The sequence below is a fragment of the Trachypithecus francoisi genome, unplaced genomic scaffold (genome assembly GCF_009764315.1).
Source record: "Trachypithecus francoisi isolate TF-2019V2 unplaced genomic scaffold, Tfra_2.0 Lachesis_group3, whole genome shotgun sequence".
NCBI classification, from domain to species: domain Eukaryota; kingdom Metazoa; phylum Chordata; class Mammalia; order Primates; family Cercopithecidae; genus Trachypithecus; species Trachypithecus francoisi.
In genome coordinates, this window is record NW_022681468.1 from 164664002 (window position 1) to 164690410 (window position 26409).

Genomic DNA, 26409 nt, shown 5'->3' on the forward strand with positions numbered 1-26409 from the left:
TCTTTCCCAAGGCAGGTCATAGAAACCAGAACTCTCTTCTCCAAAGCCAGCCATAAAACCTAAAGTGTTATTCTCATTTTATCCCCCCGCCTTTCTGTGTGAAAACTGGCCATGAAGAAACTGTCTGGCCTGCCTTGTTTGACCACAGGTCCTACGACCCCCATTCCAGAGAGGGGCCTGCCCCACACCCAGAAGGAAGGAGTGCTGCTCAGAGAGGCCAGGAAGACTCTGGACAGACAGGCCCTGCTGGGGTTCCCACGCAGCCTATCAGCACCCAATCATACACCTTCTTCTCCAATCCCGTTTCTACACAGCTCTCCACACTTGGTTGAACCTAAATATCAACACGGTCAATGTCTCCTGTATCTTTGGGTCTTCATTCTGAAGATCCCTGTGGACACGTGTTAAATACACGTGTACGCCTTTTCTCCTATTACTCTGCCTTCTGTTAGTTGTTTTTTCAGAGAAACTCAAGAGGCCCAAGGGGAAGGTTCTCCCGCGGCCCCTACGAACCCATCTGGCACTAAGGGCCTCATGCAGGGGCTGCGACCTCTGCGGAGCCGGCGCCCAGGCTGGGCTCGGTCCTGCTGTGCTGTGAGGTGATGGTCCCTGCACGTTGGAAGCCATCTCTTTGCCGGATGGGTGTGAACTGTGACCCTGGCCCTTGCTCACCCTTCTTTGCCATTGTGCCACCTCTTGCACACCCCTGGGTCCCTCACGGCTCTCCTGTCACCACAGCCATCTCCATGTGGCCCGACCACCCTCATACAGATGCACCCAGAAGGTCTGCCCTGGAGCCCATGCCCTGATGCCTTCTCCGCCTGGGCTGCCCTGTGGGTGTGGCCGCATGGCCTCGGCACATGCAGCTGGACACATGCACTCTGGCATCCCACGGGAAGGAGCTGAAACCAATGGGCCATGCGCATCAGCCAGTAAACATTCCTTCTTGCTCTACTCAACCCCACAGACAGCCCTGAGAGGCACTTGGTACCTCCACTCAGACAGTCCTGCAGGATGGAGCTCCAGTGGCCTGTCACAAAGGCCAGCATGCTGGGGCAGTGGTGCCTGCGCTCGCTCTCCTCACTGCCCGGCCCCCATCCCTCACTCCTCTTCCCTGGGATGAAGCTCCTGGATGAAGAACACACATGTGAGCCTTTGCCTCAGTCTGTGCCCCTGACTGGGTCAACCACATAGGAAATTCCCACAATAGTTAAGTTGGAATCTGTGAGCAGTAACAAGAAGTTTGTTCATGCATCCTTTAAACCTACACCTTGCTTCTATTAATGAACCAGGCATTAGCACCAGGCACCAGGAAGGGGAAATGCAGGCACACGGACCAGGTCCTTGAGTCTAGCTGGGAAGGGGAAGGTCAGAAGACAGAGGAGGAAAGAAATCAAGAGAATATATTTAAGGTTTGCATAAGGTGCTGTGGAACTCCAGGGGAATTCTCACTGTTCCATGTGTTAGTCAGGGTGCAAGGCAGCTGGAACTCCCATACATGCTGTGGGAACGCAAAGGGGTTGGCCTCACTAGAAAACGGGGTGGCAGTTTCTTTTAAAATAAAATCCACACCCACCGTATGACACAGCAGTGCCACTCAAGAGAAGGAAATCAACCCAGAGAATAAAAACTGAAGTTCACAGAAAACCATGTACTCAGAAGTGTCTGGAGTAGTTTTTTGGGTTTGTTTTTGTTTTTGTTTTTCTGAAATAGGGTCTGGCTCTGTCACTGAGGCTGGAGTGCAGTGGTGCGATCTGAGCTCACTGCAACCTCCACCTCCCAGGCTCAAGTAATCCTCCTGCCTCAGCCTCCCAAGTAGCTGGGACTACAGGCGCACACCACCACGCCCAGCTAATTTTTGTATTTTTTGTAGAGACGGGATTTTGCCATGTTGCCCAGGCTGGTCTCGAACTCCTGGGCTCAAGCAATCCACCCTCCTTGGCCTTTCAAAGTGCTGGGATTACAGGCATGAGCCACCACGCCCAGCTAAATGCAATGAACTATTGATGCACACAGCAACTTGGGTGCACCACAAAGGCATTACGCTGTGTGAGACAAGCCAGTCTCGAAAGGTGGCATACGATCCGATTCCACGTATATGACAGCCCCAAAAACACAAAACCATAGTGATGGAGAGAAGATCAGTCCTTGCCAGGACCACGGGAGGGTGGCCACGAAAGAATAGCTGAGAAAGGTCTGTAACGGAGCTGTCCTGTACTCTGACTGCAGTGGCAGTTACACAAATCTACTTATGTGTTAAAATCCACAGAACGCTACATCCAAAGGAAAAGTCAGTTTTGCTCTATGATAATTAAAAAAAAAAAAAAACAAAGAGAGTCAATGCTGTGTCTAGTTTAGGATTCCTAAATGAAGGAACGTTATCTGATGCCACATTTTGTTTCATAACGCATATTTTTCCATGGCAGCACCCTGTGTTACATGCAATTACACTGTGTTGTAATGTCACGTAGCGGACAGTGTGTGTCCTGTATTAGATGATGTCATGTGTTACCTCATGCACATCGTGTGATATGATGTCACTTCATGTTATATGACATCACATTGAACAAGGCTCAACTTACACAGCAGGACACACTGAAAACAGAACTCCTGGCCGAGCGTAGTGGCTCATGCCTATAATCCCAGCCCTTTGGGAGGCTGAGGTGGGAGGATTACCTGAGGTCAGCAGTTTGAGACCCATCTGGCCAACATAGTCAAACTCCAGCTCTACTAAAACTACAAAAATTAGCTGGGAGTGGTGGCACATTCCTGTAATCCCAGCTACTTTGGAGGCTGAGGCACGAGAATTGCTTGAGCTCAGGAGGCAGAGCCTGCACTGAGCTGAGATTGCACCACCGCACTCCAGCCTGAGCAACAGAGTGAGACTCTGTCTCAAAAATATTTCAGAAAAACACTGTTACATGTAAAAAACTTAAAAAGAAAACAGAACTTCACCAAAGATAAATGATCACGTTGCTACTGGCTGAAGCCCTGGGAAGATCTTATATCCATTTTGCCTCTGTTCTATCAGAAAAGTTCTTATCACTCTAAGGAAACTGTATTCCATTAAAATATATGCCAATCAAACTCTTCTCCTAGTCAACCTGACCTATCTTGATGAATATGCAAATATCTGGATCTCCAGATAAAATCACCTGAACACAAACCCCAACTAAAAACAAAACAGGATTTAAAAGCAGAAAATAAACATGACCATCATTCACAGATGGAACAACCACACAAAAGGAGATGAGACATTTTGTAAAACAATATAGACTTCCAGGCTAAAAGTTTCATAGTAACCAAGATTTTTAAAGTCCATATAGTTAAAGATGTGACTTTAAGTATTCAAGTATTGTTTTTTATACAAGGACTGTTGCCAAATGGTAATAAAATTGAATGCAAGCTCTTGTATCTTTTTAGTTTTTAAAATGCCTGCTATGTTCTTCTAAAGTAGACTCTCAAATAAAATTAGGAGCAAAATTATCTGTGAACACCTAATGGAACCTCTCTGCCCACAAAACACTAGTTTTTTAAATTTGTTTAATTACCAGTGGTGACTACCTAACATTCTTGTAGTCATTAGGTTTCTAATGTTAAAATTACATTCGGCCTGAGGTGTAATGAAAAATAATTAATAATTACACTGCAGCAATTTCTAGATGTAATCCACCAAATACAATTTGGAATTCACAATATCGTTACCACTCCAGCTTTGGATCATTACCTCATCAGGATTCTAAGCAGACCGGCTCTCAGGTGTGGATAAATAATACCTGCCAGCTTGAACCAAGCCCAGGACACCTGGCAAGTCGGATTTCAAATTATCAAGGGAAAGAAATTGAGGGGCTGTGAATACATAACATAAAGCTGGACTCCAGTCAAAAGCACGTACATCATGTGTTGTGTGCGAATCTAGAAATGTGGCTTTTTTACGTAAGAGAAAAGGAAAACCAACTTCTGGCCCATGAATTTCTGATGGTTTCCAGGAACCCCAGAAGCAAAGATGTGGTGCGAATCACTGAAGCTTGTGGCATTATCCATCTATTTTACACAATTAAGAGGCCTCGCTTTCTATGGCAGCTGCACTCCTCAACTTTCACAGTGAATCAAGGTTTTATACAAAATAAGATAAAAGTTGGATATTTTAACCATCTTAGCAGAACTCACTTTTGAAGGAAAACTATGGGTAAAGCTTTGGTAAAAGAAAAGACTGTGACCCCATCTCAAATTTATGCTTCTTATAAACCTACACTTTCATGTGGGTGGGTTTTGTTTTGTTTTCAATAAGGACAGCAATGGAGACAACTGTGAAATTGATAAACACCTAGGAGAGTGGAGAACGTTTATGGAGGGTGGAGGAGGCCAGGGGTTGACAAGCTCTGTGGTGAGCTCCTCCTGAGGAAGCCACATCTCAGGTGGGGACAGGCCCTGGCCATGACACAGGCTAGAGAAAGTGGAGAGGTCTGAGAGTCATGGGTGTGGTGAAAGTGGGAGAAGAGAAACCAACGGTGGATGGTGGGAGAACAGTTTCATGGGCCAGATGCACCCTCAGACGAGGCAAGCAGGCCCTGCAGAGAGCTGACCATTCACCAGGGCTCTCCCGAACTCCTGAACAGGCTGTCACCTAACTGGCATGGCAGGCGGCACAGAGGGCAGCGCTGGACTTGCCCACGTGGCTCCCTGTCTCTTCTGGGAACCATGTAAAGATGTGGTTATTACCTACAACAGACAGGACAGTGCCCACTCTATATTCCTCCTCATGGTCAACCCTGGAGGGGCCGAGGACCCATGGCACAGAGTCTAAGGGGCTGGAGATGCATCTCTCTCTCCCTCCCTCCTGCCCAGGAAACCAAAAGGAAAGGCGCCCTTCTTCCCAGGGCAGGCTGCCCACCCTCCATCTCAAACCTCTCTGGCCTCCCACCAGCCCAGCTGCCCGTGGGTGAGGTCAGTGTCTGGGAACAGACTCTGAAACCTTCCCATCCAGAATGTGACAAAGCCTATGAACAAAAGCTACATTAGACTCACCAAGATCAAGATGAATGCCAGGGACAAACGAATTGAGGAAAAACATGAAGATAACAAATCCCAACACGGTCAGGCATTTGGCGAGCAGAATCCCATCGGATATCCTATGCTGTAAGAGAGAAACCACAGCTCATGTTCTCTGCACAACCTTCTGACTCCTGCAGGGCGTCATAACCTACGCAACTGGAATCATGACAGATTTCACGATGACGAAAAACGTAACCTCTCAAACTTGAAAGAAAATGACAAAGTACTGTGTTACAAGGAAAACCGTACAGATTCAGGATTACTGCATTCAAAATCTTTATGAAAGATAAACACAGCAGATGTCAAGAGTAGTACAGCCCTGTTATGAAACCTGGCCAGCAGGTATCATAGGATGACCGGGCATTTCTACAGGCACCTGTGGTGGCAGCGCTGTCTTCACTGTTCCTTTCCCTACCATGCCAAGCATGCAGGCAGGGCAATGAGGCTGAGCCTTCTCACGGAACTGTGACTCCCAGATAAGGCTCTGGCCATGTTCTTGACATGACATGCACGACGCCCTTGGAACACAGGCGGTGCACTCTTAGCGCTGGGATGACACCCACGGGGATCCACCCAGTCACAGGGGAAGGGCAGGCCCTGAGGCATCTCATCCTCTGCAAGGCCTCCATCAACCTAGGTGTCAGCACAAGACAGGGCTCTTCCTATAAGGCCCCAAGGGTACTGTGCCCCACAGGCCATGGCTGCAGGGGGCCAGGGCAGGGAAGCATGCACAGATGGGCACCTGGTTGGCCTGCCCTGTCAACCAGGTCTCTGTGGAGACAGAGTCTCACTCTGTCACCCAGGCTGGAGTGCAGTAGCACAGTCTCGGCTCAACACAGCCTCCGCCTCCCAGGCTCAGGTGATCCTTCTACCTCAGCCTGCCTCCCAAGTAGCTGGGACTACAGGTGTGTAGCACCATGCCCAGCTAGTTTTTGTATTTTTAGTAGAGACAGGGTTTCACCATGTTGCCCAGGCTGGTCTTGAACTCCTGGGTTCAAGCAATGCTCCCATCTCTGCCTCCCAAAGCGCTGGGATTACAGGTGTGAGCCACCATGCCTGGCAAGCATCGGATCCTTACTTGAGTCTGGTCCCACCAGCACACCTGTCCACCCATCTGTCTAGTCTGTTTAGGTGGTTAGATGCAGACAGCAATGATGACCGGTGTTGACGTCTGTAGCTTTGTAGATGCAGGCGGATCTAGACATCTGTCATCACAGCAATCTACAGTTATCTGGATTTGGCCAGATACAGACATATAGATATAGACACACAGCGGTAGAGCTAGAACTACAGAGAGATTTTCTCTCTTGCTTCCTCTGGTCACATAGGTAAAGCTGCTGCTATCAAAAACATATGCAAGCCCCTCCGTGTCACAACAGCTCTGACACAGCCCCACCTCCATGTGTAGTGAGGCCACTGGTGAGCATCTGCCCACTGCAAAGGCTCATGGCTCGGCCAGCCCCTTCTCATCCTCCCCGTCGCCCCTCTGGGGAAGGCTGATTTTCCTGCATGATTCTGTGCTGAAGAATTAGGACCAAAGGAGCATGGCAGGAAAAGGATTTGAAATGCTCAGACGAGAGTGATGCGGGTTCTCACCAGGCGTGAAGGGAGGCACTGCAAACCTTCCCTGAGGTCGCAGCAACCACAGAAAGTGGCTATTGCCACAGCCAGTGCGAAGATCGGAGGTGGAGGAGCAGGCAGGTCCAAGAGCATTCCAGCATCCTGCAGCTCACGGAAGTGGAGGGGTTTGGGGGTGGCATTCACATTTGCTCCTTCTAGATACCTGAGGTCATTTCTTTTTTTCTTTTTTTTTTTTTTATTTCAATAGGTTTTGGGAAGACAGGTGGTGTTTGATTATATGGATAAGTTCTTTAGTGGTGATTTCTGAGATTTCTGGTGCTCCCATCGCCTGAGCAGTGTACACGGCACCCAATGTGTAGTCTTATCCCTCGCCCCACTCCCACCCTCCCCCCAAGCACGCAAAGTCTATTATATCATTCTTATGCCTTTGTGTCCTCGTAGCTTGGCTCCCACTTATAAGTGAGAACATACGATGCTTCGTTTTCCATTCCGGAGTTACTTCACTGGTCTCCAAGTGCATGCAGGTTACTGTGAATGCCATTGTTTCATTCCTTTCTATGGCTGATAGTATTCCACGGCGCGCGCACACACCCCTAGAGTCACTTCTGTAAGAATTCTTAGATGTGATACAGGGATGCCGCCAAGCCTTCCCTCTTCATTTCATCTCACCGTAGTCCTCGTCCAGGTGCACAGAGAGGCGCACAGTTCTTCTCCAGCTCATGACTAAAACACCACAGTCTAGCAAAGCAGGCATCATCTGTATGAACTTGGGGCCCGCAAGAGTATCACAGCTACACCTCTCTTTTCTAACCCTGACCATCTACATAGGACAGAGTGTGAAGGCACTGAGGCACCTCATCAGATCGCATCCAACATCTTTATGGAAAATAAACACGAGAGACGTGAGGTGTGCTGAAGCCCTGTTAGGAAACACCTGTTAGGAAACGCATGTAGAGTGTGCCCGTCACAATTAGAGTGGGTATTCAGTCTCTCCCTAGAAGATAAACCGCACAGATCTGAAATGTCACTGAGATGCAAGTGACTCCCAGCAGATCTTGCGCAGAGCTCTCTCGACTGGGAAGGGGCCCTCCGTGTTCATAAATGGGCTGAGAAAGAGCCAAAAGAAAAAAAAACAAAGCTCTGCCCCAAGAAGTCAGAGCCATCGGCAGGACACTCACGCATCCTATGTCCGTCCCTAAAGCTGCTCCACTTCACGCAGCACGCCTCGCCGGCCTCCCCTCTGCAAATTGTGAACTCGGGCCTGCCCTTCAGGGCCAGGAGAGGGCTGGTGGTCAGGGACACCCGCTCAGAGGGCGGGCCCTGCAACGTGCAGGGAAAGGGAAAGGCCCTATGAAGACGTTCGCTTTCCACGTCCTGACAAAATCAGCCTGCTGTATCCGGAAAACATTTCTCCCCATTCACTCAAACACATAAATCGTAATGTCTTGTGTACAATCACAGAAATAAAAAGAGAAATGGCGTTCAGTCATGTGAGGGAAAGGAAAGGCATCACTCACTCTCTTCTTGGAGAAGTGAACTGAAATCCCTGAAAAGAGAAAGCTGGGTACCTTTTTTTGGAGTTCCTGGATATTGGTCTCCCAATTTTTGTCCTCCTGTGAGATCTGTCTAAAAGAGAAAAGAAGAGACTCATTACTTCCCTGGTCACGCTGTGCGGTGAGATCGTGGAGCGGCAGCCCACAGCACTCCGTGCCTGGACGCTGTCTGCGACATGGAGCCTGGCAGGACTAGTCATGGGGGGCCAGTGGGGCTTCACTGGTTGGCTGGAAAGGGTACTCAGTCTATATTTTCCCCAAAAAAATACATATAATGGCCTGAATGACGAAAGAAGTGTGTGTGAGGAGGTGTGTGGGACAGCTTGCGCACGGGACGCTTCATGAAAACCCCGTGGCAGCACACGGACAAGGGCAGCGACCGTCAGCCTCTTTATTGTCCTCTTTACGTGCACTTCTACATTCCCGAATCTCTGTTTCCAAGATGAGGGCACTGAACCTGTACAGCTCTTACAACCAACCAAAGAAAAACATGGTAAAAGAAATGTCACTTGCTTTAACGTTGATTTTCATCAATCAGTGATCAATTCCATGCCTGAAATCCGAGGACTCTGGGAGGCTGAGGGGGAAGGATCGCTTGAGGTCAGTGGTTGGGGAAGATCGGCTTTGAAGGCTTTTCTGTCTGTGCTGCTCCTGCCGGGGTGGTCTCCTCCCGCCTGTTTCAGCCCCTTTAGTGGCTCCCACTTGCCTCTCCTTTTCCATGTTTCTAACTCAGCCCGCCCTCCTGGCTGACTTCCTCCTACACCAATTAGGGAAAAGGAGCTGCACAATGAAGAATGCAGTTTTAGTATCAAAGGAGGCTGACCTCACAGCCAGTCTGGGCCGTAAAGAATCACAGCAGACACAGTTGAATGAGTCTGAGGACAATTTTTAAAAAGAAAATGTAAAAATAAGACCTGCAGGTGGGCATGGTGACTCACACCTATAATCCCAGTACTTTGGGAGGCCAAGGCGGGCAGATCACCTGAGGTCGGGAGTTTGAGACCAGCCTGACCAACATGGAGAAACCCCATCTCTACTAAAAACACAAAGTCAGCCAGGCGGGTTGGCACATGCCTGTAATCCCAGCTACTTGGGAGGCTGAGGCAGGAGAATTGCTTGAACCCAGGAGGTAAAGGAGGCAGAGGCTGCGGTAAGCCAAGATCGTGCCACTGCACTCCAGCCTGGGCAAGAAGAGCTAAACTCCGTCTCAAAAAAATAAAAAAATAAAACCTGCAGAACCCAACCTTGCCTTAGGACACCCTCATGGTAATCTGCTTCTCAGCAACTGTGTGGTTTTGGGAAGCCACGCCCTCCCCAGGTCTCGGTTTCCCCATGTGTGACTAACACCAAATGAGCTGATGGGAACGTGGTGAGCCTCGGAGCCCACATTTCCTCACGTTTGTAACCTGAGATGCACTAAGTGTGTCTTTAACACCGAACACCAGGATAATTTATTCTACCTTTAATTTATGAAGTGTCTTCCTTTAAGATCTGCACCTGCTGCCAAAGGTGGTCATTTTTTCCCCAGCCTGCAACTCAGGGCCTCCCTGTGGCCTAAGGACACTGGTCCTGCTGCTCCAGCACTGCTGGGTGAGGTGGGTCCTGGGCGGGGGATGGAGCCAGTGCCACAGAGCCAGCACTTCCTCCCGGGATTGTGTGGGACTCCGTGGGACTGCCTGGCAATCCTCCCACTAACAGCCAGACCCTGAGACACGCATGCAGGGCAACCCCTCAGGGCTCAGCGAATGGCAACATGCAAGACCATGCTAGACTTTGTTCATAAGGGTTCACACTTCCCCTCGCCTAGATGGACACCTCCACCCACTCGCAGCTCAGCTGTGGGGACGCTTCTGCTTCGGCATCCCTTGGGGGGTCACCAGGCTCCTGCTTCTTCTGTCTGAGCTTCTAGAACAAAGACTGCTTGGAACTCAGCACCACGTCACGGCAAGGAGAGAAAACACCAATTCATGGTTACCCTTTAAGTCCCAGCTTCGATTAACCACGAACGCCAGGAAACAAATTGAGTGGGGCTTTCATATCCTTTCAGGTGCCTGAAAATCAACTACTGGCAGAATATTTTGTCCGATTAGTCTTTGCATTAACGGTTTTTTGTTTTTGTCGTGCAACAATTACAACATGGAGAGACGGGACAGCCCAGTGGTTAAGAGTGTGAGCTCCACCCCCAGCGCCATTCCTTCCAAGCTGCACAACCCTGGGCACACTGCTCAAACTCTGAGCCTCTGGTTTTGTTTTGTTTTTTTGTTTTTTTTTGTTTTTTTTTTTTGTCCTTAAACTCGGCTGTGTACCCCCTGCAGAGCTCATTGAGGGTCAGATAAAATGCACCATAAGAGGCTTAGCACAGTGTGTGTCACCTAAAAATCACGTATTAGTATACAGCTGGTGTCGCTGTTTTGTAGGGCCATGGAACGTTTTGCTGGCACAGTCTGAGCAGCACCCCGCCCGGTACCTGTGGAAGGTGTGCAGCCTCCGGGCGAGCAGGTGCTCCAGGGCCAGCACCTTCCCCAGCAGCAGGCGGCGCACGGCAGTCTCCTCACGGCTGGCCGGGCTGATGCGCTGAGCGGTCAGGCGCCAGACGTGAATCTCGTGCTTCAGTTCTGCAGAGAAAGAAAAGGGAAGCTTGAGTCTCCCACGACCTCAGACATCAGCAATGCCCTCCTCTGTTCCCCACACAGCCAAGGCCTGGCGGAGCAGACACACAACCTTAGACATCAGCAACACCCTCCTCTGTCCCCACACAGCCGAGGCCTGGCGGAGCAGACACACACTCGAGATGTGCAGGTAGCCCAGGGTCACCCAGAGCTTCTCAGCACCCAAGCTATTGCAATGCAGCCCAGATGACAAAGCTGACATGTAAAAATTATCACAAAAGCAAAGTAAGGCAATTTCAACCCTTTCCGTGAAGAATAAATTCCGTTCTTGAACAAACACATCAAAGCTAGCACCCAACAACCTTTTCCCCTTCCTGCAGGAAGTATTTCGGATCTGCTTCCAGCCAAAATCTAGACATTGCCCAATCCTTGAGGGGGTTTCAGGAGCAGATCTAGTGACAATTGAAAACACAAGTGCAATTCTCAGGAGAAGGTGCTCAGGGCTCTCCAGCAGGGCATTTGGTAAGGCAGAAGACAGGGAGGCGCCCTCCAACCAGGCCCCACTGAGCCTCTAACACAGGCAAGAGAGAAGTAGATGACCTGATGAAATGCTGAAATCTACAGAATGAGCAGAATTTTCACCCATCACTGAATTCAGACACTTTCTGATAGAGAAGAGTAGAGAGAAATGATGTGTCAGTTCATGGCCTCTTAAGATATTCAAATATTTCATGAAAACCTACATTTAACCTCTATTTTACTGTTAAAAACATGACATATGTTTCTTGAAATATCCATTAAAAGAACAGGCCGGGCGTGGTGGCTCAAGCCTGTAATCCCAGCACTTTGGGAGGCCGAGACGGGCGGATCACAAGGTCAGGAGATCGAGACCATCCTGGCTAACACGGTGAAACCCCATCTCTACTAAAAAAATACAAAAACCTAGCCGGGCGAGGTGGCGGGCGCCTGTAGTCCCAGCTACTCGGGAGGCTGAGGCAGGAGAATGGCGGGAACCCGGGAGGCGGAGCTTTCAGTGAGCTGAGATCCGGCCACTGCACTCCAGCCTGGGCGACAGAGCGAGACTCTGTCTCAAAAAAAAAAAAAGAATATAAGAAAGCACAATATTTTCATGAACCACCCCTTATGTGCAATGCCCCACACTACCTATCACACGAATTAAAGATGGAAAGACAAAAGCCTTTCAAGCAAGCGCTGGGGCACCGGAAGAGCAGCTCGGGGCAGAGTCAAGGCGATCACCCAAAGACCCGGGAAGCAGCACGGACATGGTGGGTTCAGTGAAAAGGGAAAATGCCACCTTTCAGCTCCTGCTGCTCCGTACGTGAGTGCTGCTCACCCACGGCACGGCAGACCTACTGCAACAACAAGGATGAGTTAGGCAGAGGGAGGCAGTCTGGAAGCGAAGCATGCCGAGACTCAGGGAGAACGCGCAGAGCCTGGGAGCACCAGACTATTTCAGTTAGCACACGGCTTTCTCTAAAGCTTCAGCCCGACCAGGATGAAACCCTTAGAACTAAGATACATAATATGTTTTCATTCAGCACACATCGATGCTTTGTAGCTTTACTAAACTAAAAGGAACTTGGGTATAATTCACAGGCCTCTTCAGAGAAACAGATCCATCATCTCCTCTTGAAAAGTCTCACTTCGTTAACCCACCTATGAGGCTATGATAACACAAAAAGAAAGGGGAAGAGGAAGTGAAGGAAAAACTAATGAACTCGCTCTCTGAAACACTGAACACAAAAACACCATCTGTGGAAGGTCTCCAGTGTAAGTTCAGACAGAGCCAGTATTTCACCTGGTGCTCGAAATCTTGCTAAAAGCCTGTCCATAAAGTACCAGAGACTTTCCAGCCGTTCTCTAAAGGCATCGCGGTGAAGGGCCACTTTCTGAAGCGGCTCATCGGCTTTAAAAGGCTCACACCTCTGCATCGTTCATCTCTGGTGCCAGCTGCTGGGTGCAGGCTGGAAGTCTCTCCACGCCTTTATGTTTGGAGAAGCAGAGCCTGGGAACTAAGGCTGTGTTGGTGGAGCTGGCCTTCCAGTCCCTACACAACTACTGCAGGTGCTTACTCTCCAGGGCAGCCTCAGCCACCTCAGTGTGCACCCAGCACCTACCTGCCTTCTAACCCGTCAAACCAAAAAGGATGTGCTGCTCTACTCAGACCGACCCACGCATTGATACTCAGGTAATACGCTTCTGCATTCCTCGTTGTGGAATGTAATACACAAATCATGAAGGAATTTAGTAGGGAGGGATTTTGCCCAGGAGAAGGGAGCTCACTCCATTCACCCAGAACTCAGTTTACCAAAACCTGTCCACGTATCAGTTCTCAGGCTTCCTCTGTACCTCCTCTTCATTTCCCCACCTGTCTACTCTGCCGAGGTCCAAGACCATAGACCCAGCTGGCTACCAATATTTCCTTCTGAACCCTGTGCTGCAAACTCATAGCTGAACACTTTATCTTCCTCCCATAAAGTCTCTCTCCTACCCTTACCATCTTAGTTTTTATACAATGCAATTGTTCTTCCAGGAACACAAGACTGAAATGTCATCCTGGTCTTGTCAATGTCATTCTCTTTTATATTTCCACATTAACATTACTGTGTCACAGGTGTCAGATCTGTGTTTGATGCTAAAGGATAAAATTTAATTGGTAAGTTACAAGATGGCCTTCCAAAACTGGAAAGAGATATAAGATGCATCATAAATAAACATATGCTAGGGCAGTGTGAGCCTCAGGAGCAGCCCAGGATATGCTGGCACAGCTCTTGTCTCGTCTGCTTCTTCCTGTCCTAGGTTACCTGCTTGTCCAGGCCTCACCCTCTCACATTTCTTAATTCTTACTGTTCCTTAGTAACCTTTTTTTTTTTTTTGAGACGGAGTCTCGCTCTGTCACCGAGGCTGGAGTGCAGTGGCCGGATCTCAGCTCACTGCAAGCCCCGCCTCCTGGGCTCACGCCATTCTCCTGCCTCAGCCTCCCGAGTAGCTGGGACTACAGGCGCCCGCCACCTCGCCCGGCTAGTTTTTTGTAGTTTTTAGTAGAGACGGGGTTTCACCGTGTTAGCCAGGATGGTCTTGATCTCCTGACCTCGTGATCCGCCCCTCTCGGCCTCCCAAAGTGCTGGGATTACAGGCTTGAGCCACCGCGCCCGGCCTAGTAACCTTTAACTACAGCCACTTCCTACCAATCTGCCCCTGGTTAATCATAAAACACCACTTGTTCTATCTATCTATCTCAGGCCTTTAATCCTAGCACTTTGGGAGGCCAAGGCAAGCGGATCACCTGAGGTTGAGAGTTCGAGATCAGCCTGGCCAATATGGTGAAACCCCTTCTCTACTAAAAGTACAAAAAAATTACTGGGCATGGTGGCAGGCGCCAGTAATCTCAGCTACTTGGGAGACTGAGGTGGGAGAATTGCTCGAACCCAGGAGGTGGAGGTTGCAGTGAGCCAAGATTGTGCTATTCCACTCCAGCCTGGGCACAACAGAGCAAGGATCCATCTCAAAAAAAGAAAAATGGCAACAAAAGCCAAAATTGACAAATGGGATCTAATTAAACTAAAGAGCTTCTGCACAGCAAAAGAAACTATCATCGGAGTGAATGGGCAACCTACAGAATGGGAGAAAATTTTTGCAATCTACTCATCTGACAAAGGGCTAATATCCGGAATCTACAAAGAACTTAAACAAATTTACAAGAAAAAAGCAACCCCATCAAAAAGCAAAGGATATGAACAGACACTCCTCGAAAGAAGACACTTATGCAGTAAACAAACATATGAAAAAAGCTCATTATCACTGGTCACTAGAGAAATGGCAAATCAAAACCACAATGAGATACCATCTCGCACCAGTTAGAATGGTGATCATTAAAAAGTCAGGAAACAACAGATGCTGGAGAGGATGTGGAGAAATAAGAATGCTTTTACAATGTTGGTGGGAGGGTAAATTAGTTCAACCATTGTGGAAGACAGTGTGGCAATTCCTCAAGGATCTAGAACCAGAAATACAATTTGACCCAGCCATCCCATTACTGGGTATATACCCAAAGGATTATAAATCATTCTACTATAAAGACACATGCACACATATGTTGACTGCAGCACTGTTCACAAGAGCAAAGACTTGGAACCAACCCAAATGCGCATCAATGACAGACTGGATAAAGAAAATGTGGCACATACACCATGGAATACTATCCAGCCATAAAAAAGTATGAGTTCATGCCCTTTGCAGGGACGTGGATGAAGCTGGAAATCATCATTCTCAGCAAACTAACACAGCAACTGAAAACCAAACACCGCATGTTCTCACTCATAAGTGGGAGTTGAACAATGAGATCACATGGACACAGGGAGGGGAACATCACACACCGGGGCCTGTCAGTGGCTGGGAGACTAGGGGAGGGAGAGCACTAGGAGCATTCGGAGAAATACCTAACGTAGATGACGGGTTGATGGGTGCAGCAAACCACCATGGCACATGTATACCGATGTAACAAACTTGCATGTTCTGCACATGTATCACAGAACTTAAAGTGTAATTAAAAAATAAAATAAATAAAAATAAAAATTTTAAAAAATTAATTAATTAAAATAATAAAATAAATCTGTCTATCACCTTCCTAGATGATAGGAAGATAACTGATATCTAGCTATTATCTTCCTAGATCTATCATTTCCTAGATTAGATGACAGATTATAGATAGATAAATATATGACAGATAGATAAATTCCTCCTTTCAAATATCCAGTAGTTCCCTGTGGCCTCCAGAATAGAGCTAAAGATGTCAAAGCTCTTCAGAGAAGACTCAAAACCCCAAATGACCAGCACCATTGTGTGGATTCTGCCATATAAGTTTCAACTCTGTCTTTGCCACTCTAGCCTCCTACTAGAAGCCATCGTCAGATATCCCATCTCTTACCTCTCTATCAGCCTCCATCTTTCTGAGCTTCTCAACCAACTTCTGATGGTATTACTTAAGAGTGGCCACATACTTGTTTCAAACAGGTAAAGAAAGTGCCGTGTGGGATGTGGTCTCACACAGGAGGTGATGGCTTCCAGGGAAGCCTAGAGTAGTGAGCTCAGAGCTAGGAATCTCAGGAGAAGAAGCCTAGGCCAGAAAGAGAGAAATGGAACTGTACTACTGTTAAGTTCATCTACTGCATGCTAGGTAGTATAATATCGCTTAAAGTTAGTGGTATAATCGTCACTAAAATCATAAAACAGAATTAAAGCCCAAAAAAGTAACAACCAAAAGAGGAGAAAATATAGAACATATTTAATTAATTAATCCAAAAGAAGGCATAAATGAAGAGAATAGTAATAAAGAAGCACAAATATAAAACAATAAGATCATGTTACACTTAAATTAAATCACATCACTAAGCACATTATAAATGTCTAAGAGACAGACTATCAGAGTAGATTTAAAAAGCAAGATGCAAATATATGCTGCTTACAAGAACTGTACTTTAAAGACATACATAAGTTAAAAGTAAAAAGATGGAAAAAGATATACCACACTAACACTAGTCAAGAGAAAAATGAAATTGTTATATCAACAACAAAGTATATTTCAGAGCAAACAACTCCCAGAACCACTCAAGGAGAAACAGATGACTTGAATAGCCATCCCTACATGTATATGAAGGGATTTGAATTTGTAGTTAAAAACCTTCCCACAAAAACATCCGGGCCTATAAATGTCCAAATAAACATTTAAGAAAAAAGTAATAGCAATTCTACAGAAATTCTTCCAAAACTCTGAAGATGACGAAGTATTTCTGTATTCCACCTATAAGGACAACAAAAAAAGACATTACAAGACGGGAAACCACATCAAGATCCCTGATGTACACAAATACAAAATGCTAACAAAGTATTAGCAAGCAGCAGCAGGAACTGAATATCTGGTGACCAGAGGGACAGGCTCCGGTGATTACTGTTCCTTTCACCATGTACGTCATGCTCTCTCCCATTTTGAGCACCTGGTAGGCTGGCCTGGCCTGGTCCCTTCTGACTGGGTGGAGCCTGCCTGTGTCACTCTATGGCAGAGTGGGTCCATGCTATTCTCTCTGCCTTCAAGGCCAGCCGCTCAGGACTCTAAGAACAGATGATGACTGGGGCCTCTGCCAGGCCACTGGGGAGGAAGCGAGCGGTACAAAGCCAACACAAGGAAGAAAACACAGTTCTGGAAGTCACTGAGATTTCAGGGTTACTTTTTCCCTGCAACATAACCAAGCCTGTTCTGACACTGCTCTGTACACTACCACAGGCCTGCTAAACTCAGATCTGTTGAGCGGGGCTTAGGAATCTGCAGTTTTAAAAGGACTCCAAATTTGGAGCCCTCTAGGCCCAACAGTGGTGCAGAGCAATCACCCCACTCTGCACTGCCGGTCTTAGCACTGCCGGAGGGTTCCAGCTTCACCATGTGTGCGCACTTCCCACCATCCCTCCCCACTTCCCTTGAAGCTTTTCTCTGTTCCTTACTCAGGAATGGTGAGGAATTGATTACAGAGATTTATTTTCTATGTATCTAAATCTGTGTATCCCAAATTCTTCTCAAGATTAGACACTGTGATCACCAGGGAGGTTGGGAGAGGCTGGCATAGTTGGGCAGGATGACAGCTGAGCTCTCCACTAAGGCACAGCTGTGCACACACAAGCTCCAAGAGACAGGACAATTATCCATCACAATCACTGTCTCCTTTGCTCTCCCTTGGTTCTAACATTTTCATCAGAAAATGAAACCTATATATTAATTTATCTTACTGTGCATATATTAGTTGATTATAAAACATTCTAAACGCCTCTAGCTGGTTGCTACGGGTTGAACTAGGTCCCGGCCCCAGGTAAGATGGTAGACATTCCCAAGAACAACCTCGTTTTGTCAGATGAATCCTGAGGAGGCACACGAAACAATATTTTCTTAATGAGATTTTTTAAACACTCAAATTCTGACTAACATGAAAGTCACACAGATCTGTCTGGGACAGTCAGCATCGGAGGAACTGGAATATGGCAGGACCATGTCACGGCCTCCAGCCGTCCGTGTGGAAATGGAATCTGGCTATCTTATCCAGAACAAAGACAAACTGAGATCCTGTAAAACTCAGGCCCGCGGAATCACAAAGGCTGAGAGAGATCAACATACAACCCGTGAGCTCTAAAAACCCCTGAAGAAGAAGAAGAAGAGCGCCCGCATCTGCCGAGCTCTGGTCACCTGATGCCCCTGTTACCCGGGCAACCTGCACGGCATCCACATTCGGGAGCTCACCAAGGAAAGGCTGGCTGTTCCCCAAATAATCTATTGTTCCTAATACATTCTAGTCAGTAACAATCTCAGTAAAGCATCTACTGAAGTGTTTAAGTGATGAAAGTGCAAAACGATAAGATGGCCCTAAGCCCTCATCCTGCTGGCTGGTGCTCAGCATCTGCTGTTTGTTTGTTTGTTCGTTTATTTTTGAGACTGAGTCTCACTCTGTCACCCAGGTTGGAGTGCAGTGGCACAATCTCAGCTCACTGCAACCTCCATCTCCTGGGTTCAAGCAATTCTCCTGCCTCAGCCTCCCGAGTAGCTGGGATTACAGGCGTGTGCCACCATGGCCAGCTAATTTCTATATTTTTAGTACAGACGGGGTTTCAGTATGTTGGCCAGGCTGGACTCAAACTCCTGACCTGATTCAGGTGATCCGACCCGCTCGGCCTCCCAAAGTGCTGGGATTACAGGCATGAGCCGCCGCGCCCAGCCTAGCATGTGCTCTTGATTGACAGGGCACATCACCTCCTGTGCTGGGTTATGTTGCTGTATTTGCAGTCACATTTAGCACTCAAGCTATGATACACTATTAAAGCACTACCGTCTACGTTAGTGTATTTGAGCCATACACACATGGCTTTAGGAGGTTATGACATGTGAGTTGTACATGGTGGCCATAACTTCCCACATTTTAGCACAGTACACTTCACAGAAAACTGAAGAGGCACAGCTCATGACAGCAGCCCTGAAAACATAGTGTATACTAGGAGGCAGACGTGGAGAGTCACTGATACTGAGCATCCAGCAACCCATCGACAGGTACTTCCTGATAAGAACTTCCCCTGGTAAACAAACAATATTATGGTAATGAAATCTGAGCCTACATGAGGAGGCACCTGTACTCACCAACAATCTCACTGGGTTCCTTGTTATAAAGCTTTCTGTTCCAGTAAAGGAGTCTGAGGAGTGGAAAGGAGACCAGGAGAACAAGGCAAATCCCAATGAACATGTGTGCAGTGAATCCGGCAAAGTCCAGGCCCTGGAAATAGATAAGGGGAAATGGAATGGCGACGGGCCTTTCCTCTGCACAGGCAGCAGCTCCCTGGGTCAGGGTCCAGGGAGGGCCAGAGCCCAGGAGGGAAGGGGCTCACCAGGAGTTCCAGGACCTTAGGCAGAGGTCCTGGAGCCCAACACAAAGCCCAAGGAAGACCACGGATTCCTCACCACGATTTTGAAAATTGTTAAGGTTTGTTTCTTTCATGTCAAAAGCCAAAAACCAATTCTTACACAAATGACAAGCCATCATAGGGAGAAACAAAAACAGACCACCACATCTAACTCAACCTGGGCTCGGTCCGTCTTCACCACTAGATTGATGCCTTCCCCCAGATAGGGTGAAAAAAGACCGAATGGGACAAAACACTAAACAGTCTGACAATATTTGCCCATTTGAAGGTAAGTTGAATTTTTACACATCTCACTCCATTGGTTTGAAAGAGTCCTCGCGGCTCGAGAGCAGAGCCCTTCGCAGGGCACCCAGGGCCCATCAGGGCGGGGATCGCTCAGAGCACGGGGACCAGCAGCAGGGATCCAGGCAGGAACCTGTCCTTCCCCGCAGGCTTCCTTTGCCTGCCTGGGGCTCTGCACATGGCCGGCCACTGAGGGTATCTTTACAGCTGGGCAAAATTCCCACTAGGTTGATCTGTCCTGGAATAAGTCAGCAACGTCATTGGTTGGTTCTGTTCTTTCACTGACCATGTGCTTTTATACCTTCAGCACATCTGTGCAGGCACCTCCTGAGCCCCCAGCAGGACAGATGAGGCTCCTATCCCCATGAAGCTGGCCATCTGGCAAGAACTCAAGGTCTTTTCTGTAGCGTCCATGGGTCACATGTGCCACAGAGGGGGCCAGAGGCACAGTGACAATGCACGACCATGGGGAGCGACAGGGGGCAGGGTGGGAGGGACAACGGGCAGTCTGGCTCTGCCTTGGGAGCCGTGGGAGCCTCTTACACAGGTAGAGGAGTGACAAGTCACACGGAACATTAGTGAGGATCCCACAATGGGAGTTTGGAAAATCACCTTCCAAAGGTCTGGGTTTGAGTGATTTAAACTATATTAATTGTTGCTTATTAAAATGTATGTATTTTTTCTTTCACTTTTAGAAAATAGGTGAAATCACTTTCAACATTGTTAAAGATACAACACAACTAGAGGCCATTATCAATGAAGTTGTGTCAAAGTTTAGAGCTTGCCAATATATAATAATCTGAAACGCTTAATCCCTTGCAGTTAGCGGTACATCCAACGGTTGTCCTTGCAAACAGTATCACAAATGTCAGAGAGAGCTGTATAAGCTAATTCCTCGGCAGACAGCAGGGAAACCACACAGAGGCGGGACTCGTGGAATGCTTTGGGTGATCATATAGAAGAATGCACCACTTTTCTGACAGTTCTTCAATGGGGGTATTACATTGAATTTTGTGTTTATCTCTGTAATTCATACCCCAGATACCTGAAAAAGGTCCACGATACTTTCAGAGGCTTATGAAACTGTTTTAAATTCTTCTAAACTCAGAAGCAAAAAACAAAAAAATGAACCGTTGGGTCGGAGAAAATGATGTAAAATATAGTACTAATACATTTATACACTAGCTGGGTCACGAAATGCAATTGTTAGTATTTTTTAGAGAATGCCCCAAGAAGACAGAAGTACCTATATTCTGATTAATTCTTGGTCCCTTTAGAACATAATAACTATAAAGTTTTGTCCCATTTGAAATGTTCAGGCAATTGGAGAAAAAAGTGATGAGTAGATAAAAGAAAAAAACAAAAAACTAAGGAGGGCCTGGGTGCGCGTCCACAGCAAAATGACATGGCACTGAGTGAAGCATTTGGTTGCTGCTAGACTTGTGATGGGTGGATTCATCAAGTAACAGCAATGATAAGGGAAAAATCCAAACTGATCATTTTAGGAAACAGGCAGATGCAGTGTGCAGTGGGATGCAGATGTTTGAGCTAAGCTTATTAGGTGCAGGTATCTGGGCCGCCCTGCTGCTTTTACATGCTCTGTAATGTCCTAGACTCTCCTCCTTTGTGTTCCCAGTAACAAAACCACCCACCAGCACACTCACATCAATTCAGCACCTAAATGCGCTCTTTCTGCTTCAAGGTGCCACTTCTGCTTTGCATTGTTTTGTTATGGGCTCCACTCAATCATTTCTTCTTAATTTTTCCTCATTTGATGGATTAAATAGCCAAATATTAGGCATGTAAACCAACCAAAAGAGGAACCCTCAATCAGATTAGAACATTCAAAGATTCATAATCTACATATATTTAAGGGGACACGCCTGGCCCACCAATATCATTTTCTAGGAATGACGCTTCAGGCTAGCTCTGTGACAAGTCAAAATGGCTCATTAGGTTGTTAAGGGAGGGGCTCAAGCCAAAATAATTTCTTGAATTCTTCTACGTGAAAAAAGAAAAAAAAAGAAAAAAAGAAAAACTTCTTACGAAGTGTTTAGCTGAATCTATTGAATATTTTAGTAAAATATGCATGGTGTAATTTGAAAATATAATCCTGTCTAGACGCTCAGTAAGGAGAGGACCCAGCACCACAGGAATGGGTATAACAGGCAGATGGGGGGTGTGGGTCTCGCTGCTTGTAAGGGCTCCATCAAGCACGGGTGCAGGGGACCTGGCACACATGGGTCTAAAGGAAGAGCCTCTGGCAGAGACATGGCTCCCAGCAGGCTGAAAACAGAGCAAGCCACAGAGGGGATGAGTTCTGCTAGCCAATGCTGACCTGAGAGGAGAAAAAGGTCAAAAACGAAGACCCCTGAGTCCACAGATACTAAAGAGGTGTGTGGAAACAAACAAACCAAAAAACAAACCTGCAAAGGAAATTCAGAGGGGGCCAGAGACGCAGAGCGAGGCCCATAAGAGAGAGACACTGTCTAAGTTATTACCCAACGGAGTGGGGGAAAAACAGCAGTGGAGGAGGAGCCAAAGAACTTCACAGCACATGCAACATGGCAGGAACACATGAAAAATGCCCCAGCATGCATGGCATGGTGGGAAACTATGAAGAAGGTTCCAGCACACACAGCATAGTGGGAAAATGAAAAGAATGTCCCAGCACGCACAGTATGATGGGAAAACATAAAGAATGTCCCAGCATGCACAGGATGGCAGGGAAAGTGTGAAGAACGTCCCAGCATGCACGGCATGGTGGGAAAACGTGCAAAACATCCCAGCACACACAGAATGCTGGGAAAACATAAAGAACGTCCCAGCACGCACAGTATGGCAGGAAAAGCCTGAAGAACACCCTAGCCCGCACAGCATGGTGGGAAAACGTGAAAAACGTCCCGGCACACACGGGATGGTGGGAAAACATGAAAAACGTGGCAGCATGCACGGCATGATGGGAAACCGTAAACAACGTCCCAGCATGCACCGTAAGGCAGGGAAAGCCTGAAGAACTCCCCAGCAAGCATGGCATGGTTGGAAAACGTGAAAAATGCCCCAGCACGCACGGCATGGTGGGAAAACATAATTATCATGTCCCAGCACGCACAATATGGCAGGAAAGCCTGAAGAACGCCCCAGCACGCCCAGCATGGTGAGAAAACGGAAAGAACGTCCCAGCATGCAAGGCATGATGGGAAAACGTGAAGCATGCCCCAGCACACACAGCATTGTGAGAAAGCATGAAGAACACCCCAGCACACACGGTACGGTGGGAAAACGGGAAGAATGTCCCAGCAAGCCCAGCGCACGGTACGGTGGGAAAAGTATAAAAAGCATCCAAGTGCACAACGTGGGGCATGAAGGGAAACCTGTCTTCTTAGAAAGATGCCACTCAGAAGCATAGGGGCACGCTTCCCTCAAGAGACTTTTCAGGCATTATTTTAAAGATAGTTGAATAGTTTTGTTCACCATGGTGAGTCTCTGTAGAACAGGCATAGAGGGGCAAATGTAACCAGCAAAGTAAAACTTTATCCCATCAGCTTGTTAGGAGCTGAAAGTGCAGTGAGTTGGTGCACGTGGATGCTACAGCCAGGCCAATTCATGCTTACCCAAGGGAGGCTTGTGGCTGGGGAATAAGTGGTTGTCCATGTGGTGGATCCTGGAGGTCCTCCCTACCTACCCAAACTGTGCTGGAAATTCCACCAACAGAGTTATCCCAAGAGACCTGGGAGACCTGAGCCTGATGCAGCAATGGTAGGTGGCAAGAACTTTCCTCACAACTTCCCGTCATTTCTGCATAATACTCAGAAAACGTGGACAAGTTTTCAGATGTGACTTCTTTACTGTTCCAAACTCTAGTACTGATTTATTATTCCTCCGAACTACATAAGTATTCAATTTTTTGTTAATTTTTTTTCATTAGCTTTAGGGGTACAAGTAGTTTTCGGTTACATGGATAAATTGTATACTAGTGAAGTCTGGGATTTTAGTGCACCCATCACCGGAGTAGTGGACATGGTACATATTATGTAGTTTTTCATCCGTCACCCCCTCCCAACCTCCCCTCTTCCTAGTCTCCAATGTTATCGTTACCAGTGTATGCCTTTGCATACCCACAACTTAGCTCCCACTTGTAAGTGACAACATGTGGTATTTGCTTTTCCATTTCTGAGTTACTTCGCTTAGAATAATGGCCTCCAGTTCCATCCAAGTTGCTGCAAAAGACATTATTTCATTCTTTTTTATGGCTGAACAGTATTCTATGGTGTGGGGGAGGTGTGTATACACGCATATATATATATATACATCTCAAATTTTCTTTATCCACTTATCTATTGATGGGCATTTAGGTTGAGTCCATGTATCTGCAGTTGTCAACTGTGCTGTGATAAACCTAAGTGTGCCGGTGTCTTTTTGATATAATGACTTCTTTTCCTTTGGGTAGATACCCAGTGGCTGGATTGCTGGATTGAATGGTAGATACACTTTAAGTTCATTGAGAAATCTCCACAGTATTTTCCATAGGGGTCATATTAATTTACATTCAAACCAGCAGTGTATAAGCCTTCCCTTTTTACCACATCTGTGCCAACATCTATTGTTTTTTGACTTTTTATAATGGCCACAATGGCCAGACTGTAGTAAGATGATATCTCATTCTTTCAATTTTTATTTCCCTGATGATTAGTGATGTTCAGTATTTTTTCATATGCTTCTTGGCCAGTTGCATGTCTTCTTCTGAAAAATATCTACTCATGTCATTTGCCTAATTTTTATTGGGATTATTTGGGTTTTTTTCTTGCTAATTTGTTTGAGTTTCTTGTAGATTCTGGATATTAGTCCTTTGTCGGATTCATAGTTTGCAAATATTTTCTCCGATTCTGTAGGTTCTCTGTTTACTTTGATGGTTATTTCCTTCCTGTTTTTTTTGTTTGTTTGTTTTTTGAGACAGAGTCTCTCTTCGTCACCCAAGCTGGAGTGCAGTGGTGTGATCTCGGCTCACTGCAACCTCTACCTCCCTGGTTCAAGTGATTCTCCTGCCTCAGCCTCCCAAGTAGCCGGGATTACAGGCATGCACCACCACGCCCAGCTAATTTTTTTAATTTTTAGTAGAGATGGGATTTCACCGTGTTGGCCAGGCTGGTCTCTAACTCCTGACCTCAAGTGATCCTCCCACCTCGGCCTCCCAAAGTGCTGGGATTACAGGTGTGAGCCACCATGCCCAGCCTGATTAGCTTTTCAGTTTAAGTAGATACCATTTATTTTTGTTTCTGCAGCATTTGTTTTTGGCATCTGTGTCCTAAATTCTTTGCCTAAGTCAATGTCCAGAGGAGTTTTTCCATATGTTTTCTTCTAGAATTTTTATGGTTTCAAGTCTTAAAGTCTTTAATCCATCTTGAGTTATTTTGTATATCGTGAGATATGGGGATCCAGTTTCATTTTTCTACATGTGGCTAGCCAGTTTTCCCAGCATCATTTATTGAATAGAGTGTCCTTTACCCAGTTTATGTTTTTGTATACTTTGTTGAAGATCAGTTGGTTGTAAGTATTTGGCTTTATGTCTGCGTTCTCAATTCTCTTCCATTGCTCTATGTGTCTACTTTTATACCAGTACCATGCTGTTTTGGTTACTATAGCCTTTTAGTATAATTTGAAGTTGAGTAATGTGATGCCTCTAGATTTGTTATTTTTGTTTAGGATTGCTTTGGCTATTCAGGCTCTTTTTTGGTTCCGTATGAATTTCAAGATTGGTTTTTCTAATTCCGTGGAAAATGATATTGGTATTTTGATAGGAATTGCATTGAATCTGTAAGTTACTTTGGGCAATATGGTCATTTTTGTGATACTGATTCTTCCAATCCATGAGCACGTTTCCACTTGTTTGTGTCATCTATGATTTCTTTCAGCAGTATTTTGTAGTTCTCCTTTTAGACATCTTTCAACTCCTTGGTTAAGTATATCCCTAGGTATTTTATTTTTTGGTAGCTATTGTGAAAGGGATTGAGTTCTTTATTTGATTCTTGGCTTGGTCACTGTTGGTGTATAGCAGTGCTACTGATTTGTGTACATTGATTTTGTAACCTGAGACTTTACTGAATTCATTTATCAAATCTAGGAGTCTTGGAGGAGTCTAGAGTTTTCTAGGTATAAGATCATATCAGTGGCAAACAGACATAGTTTGACTTCCTCTTTTCCAATTTGGGTAGTCTTTATTTCTTTATCTCACCTGATTACTGTAGGACTTCCTCTTCATGAATAATTTTAAAATTAATTTCAAACCTAAGTTTTATTTCACAATCTGTTTTCTTCCTATTTGAGTTCCTTGATGAAAAACTAAACAATGCAAAATAAATATGCACATCACGTGATGCAAATGTATGGCTGTGCTGTCACTATTGATAATGAGGCTTTATAAATTTATCTCTGCTGAAGACACTGTTCCTGAAACTATGAGTGCATCTGTGTCTCCATACAGAGAAGCATTTCCTTATCTCCAAACTACTGTGAAATAAATTAAAATCAAGGCCGGGCACGGTGGCTCACGCCTGTAATCTCAGCACTTTGGGAGGCCGAGGCAGACGGATCACCTGAGGTCAGGAGTTCAAGACCAGCTTGGGCAACACAGTGAAACCCTGTCTCTACTAAAAATATAAAAATTAGCCAGGTGTGGTGTTATGCACCTGTAATCCCAGCTACTCAGGAAGCTGAGGCAGCAGAATCGCTTGAATCCAGGAGACGGAGGTTGCAGTTAGCCAAGATCACGCCACTGCACTCTAGCCTGGGCAACAGAGCGAGACTCCATTACAGTTTAATTCCCAAATTCAGGGAAAGTCATTATGTAGAAGACAAGG

The 26409-nt window shown here is 46.5% G+C and overlaps 1 protein-coding gene across 4 annotated transcripts in view; it reads right to left on the bottom strand.

Moving 5' to 3' along the window:
* OCA2 (OCA2 melanosomal transmembrane protein) overlaps window positions 1-26409 on the bottom strand; it is a 326593-nt gene that overhangs the window by 179191 nt on the left and 120993 nt on the right. For all 4 annotated transcript variants that reach the window (XM_033190812.1, XM_033190808.1, XM_033190809.1 and 1 more), the window contains exons 15-18: window positions 18990-19122; window positions 10657-10804; window positions 8205-8262; window positions 5029-5137 (exon numbers count right to left, since the gene is read on the bottom strand). In XM_033190812.1, the coding sequence (XP_033046703.1) occupies window positions 5029-5137; window positions 8205-8262; window positions 10657-10804; window positions 18990-19122 (448 nt within the window). The remainder of the gene's footprint in view (window positions 1-5028; window positions 5138-8204; window positions 8263-10656; window positions 10805-18989; window positions 19123-26409) is intronic.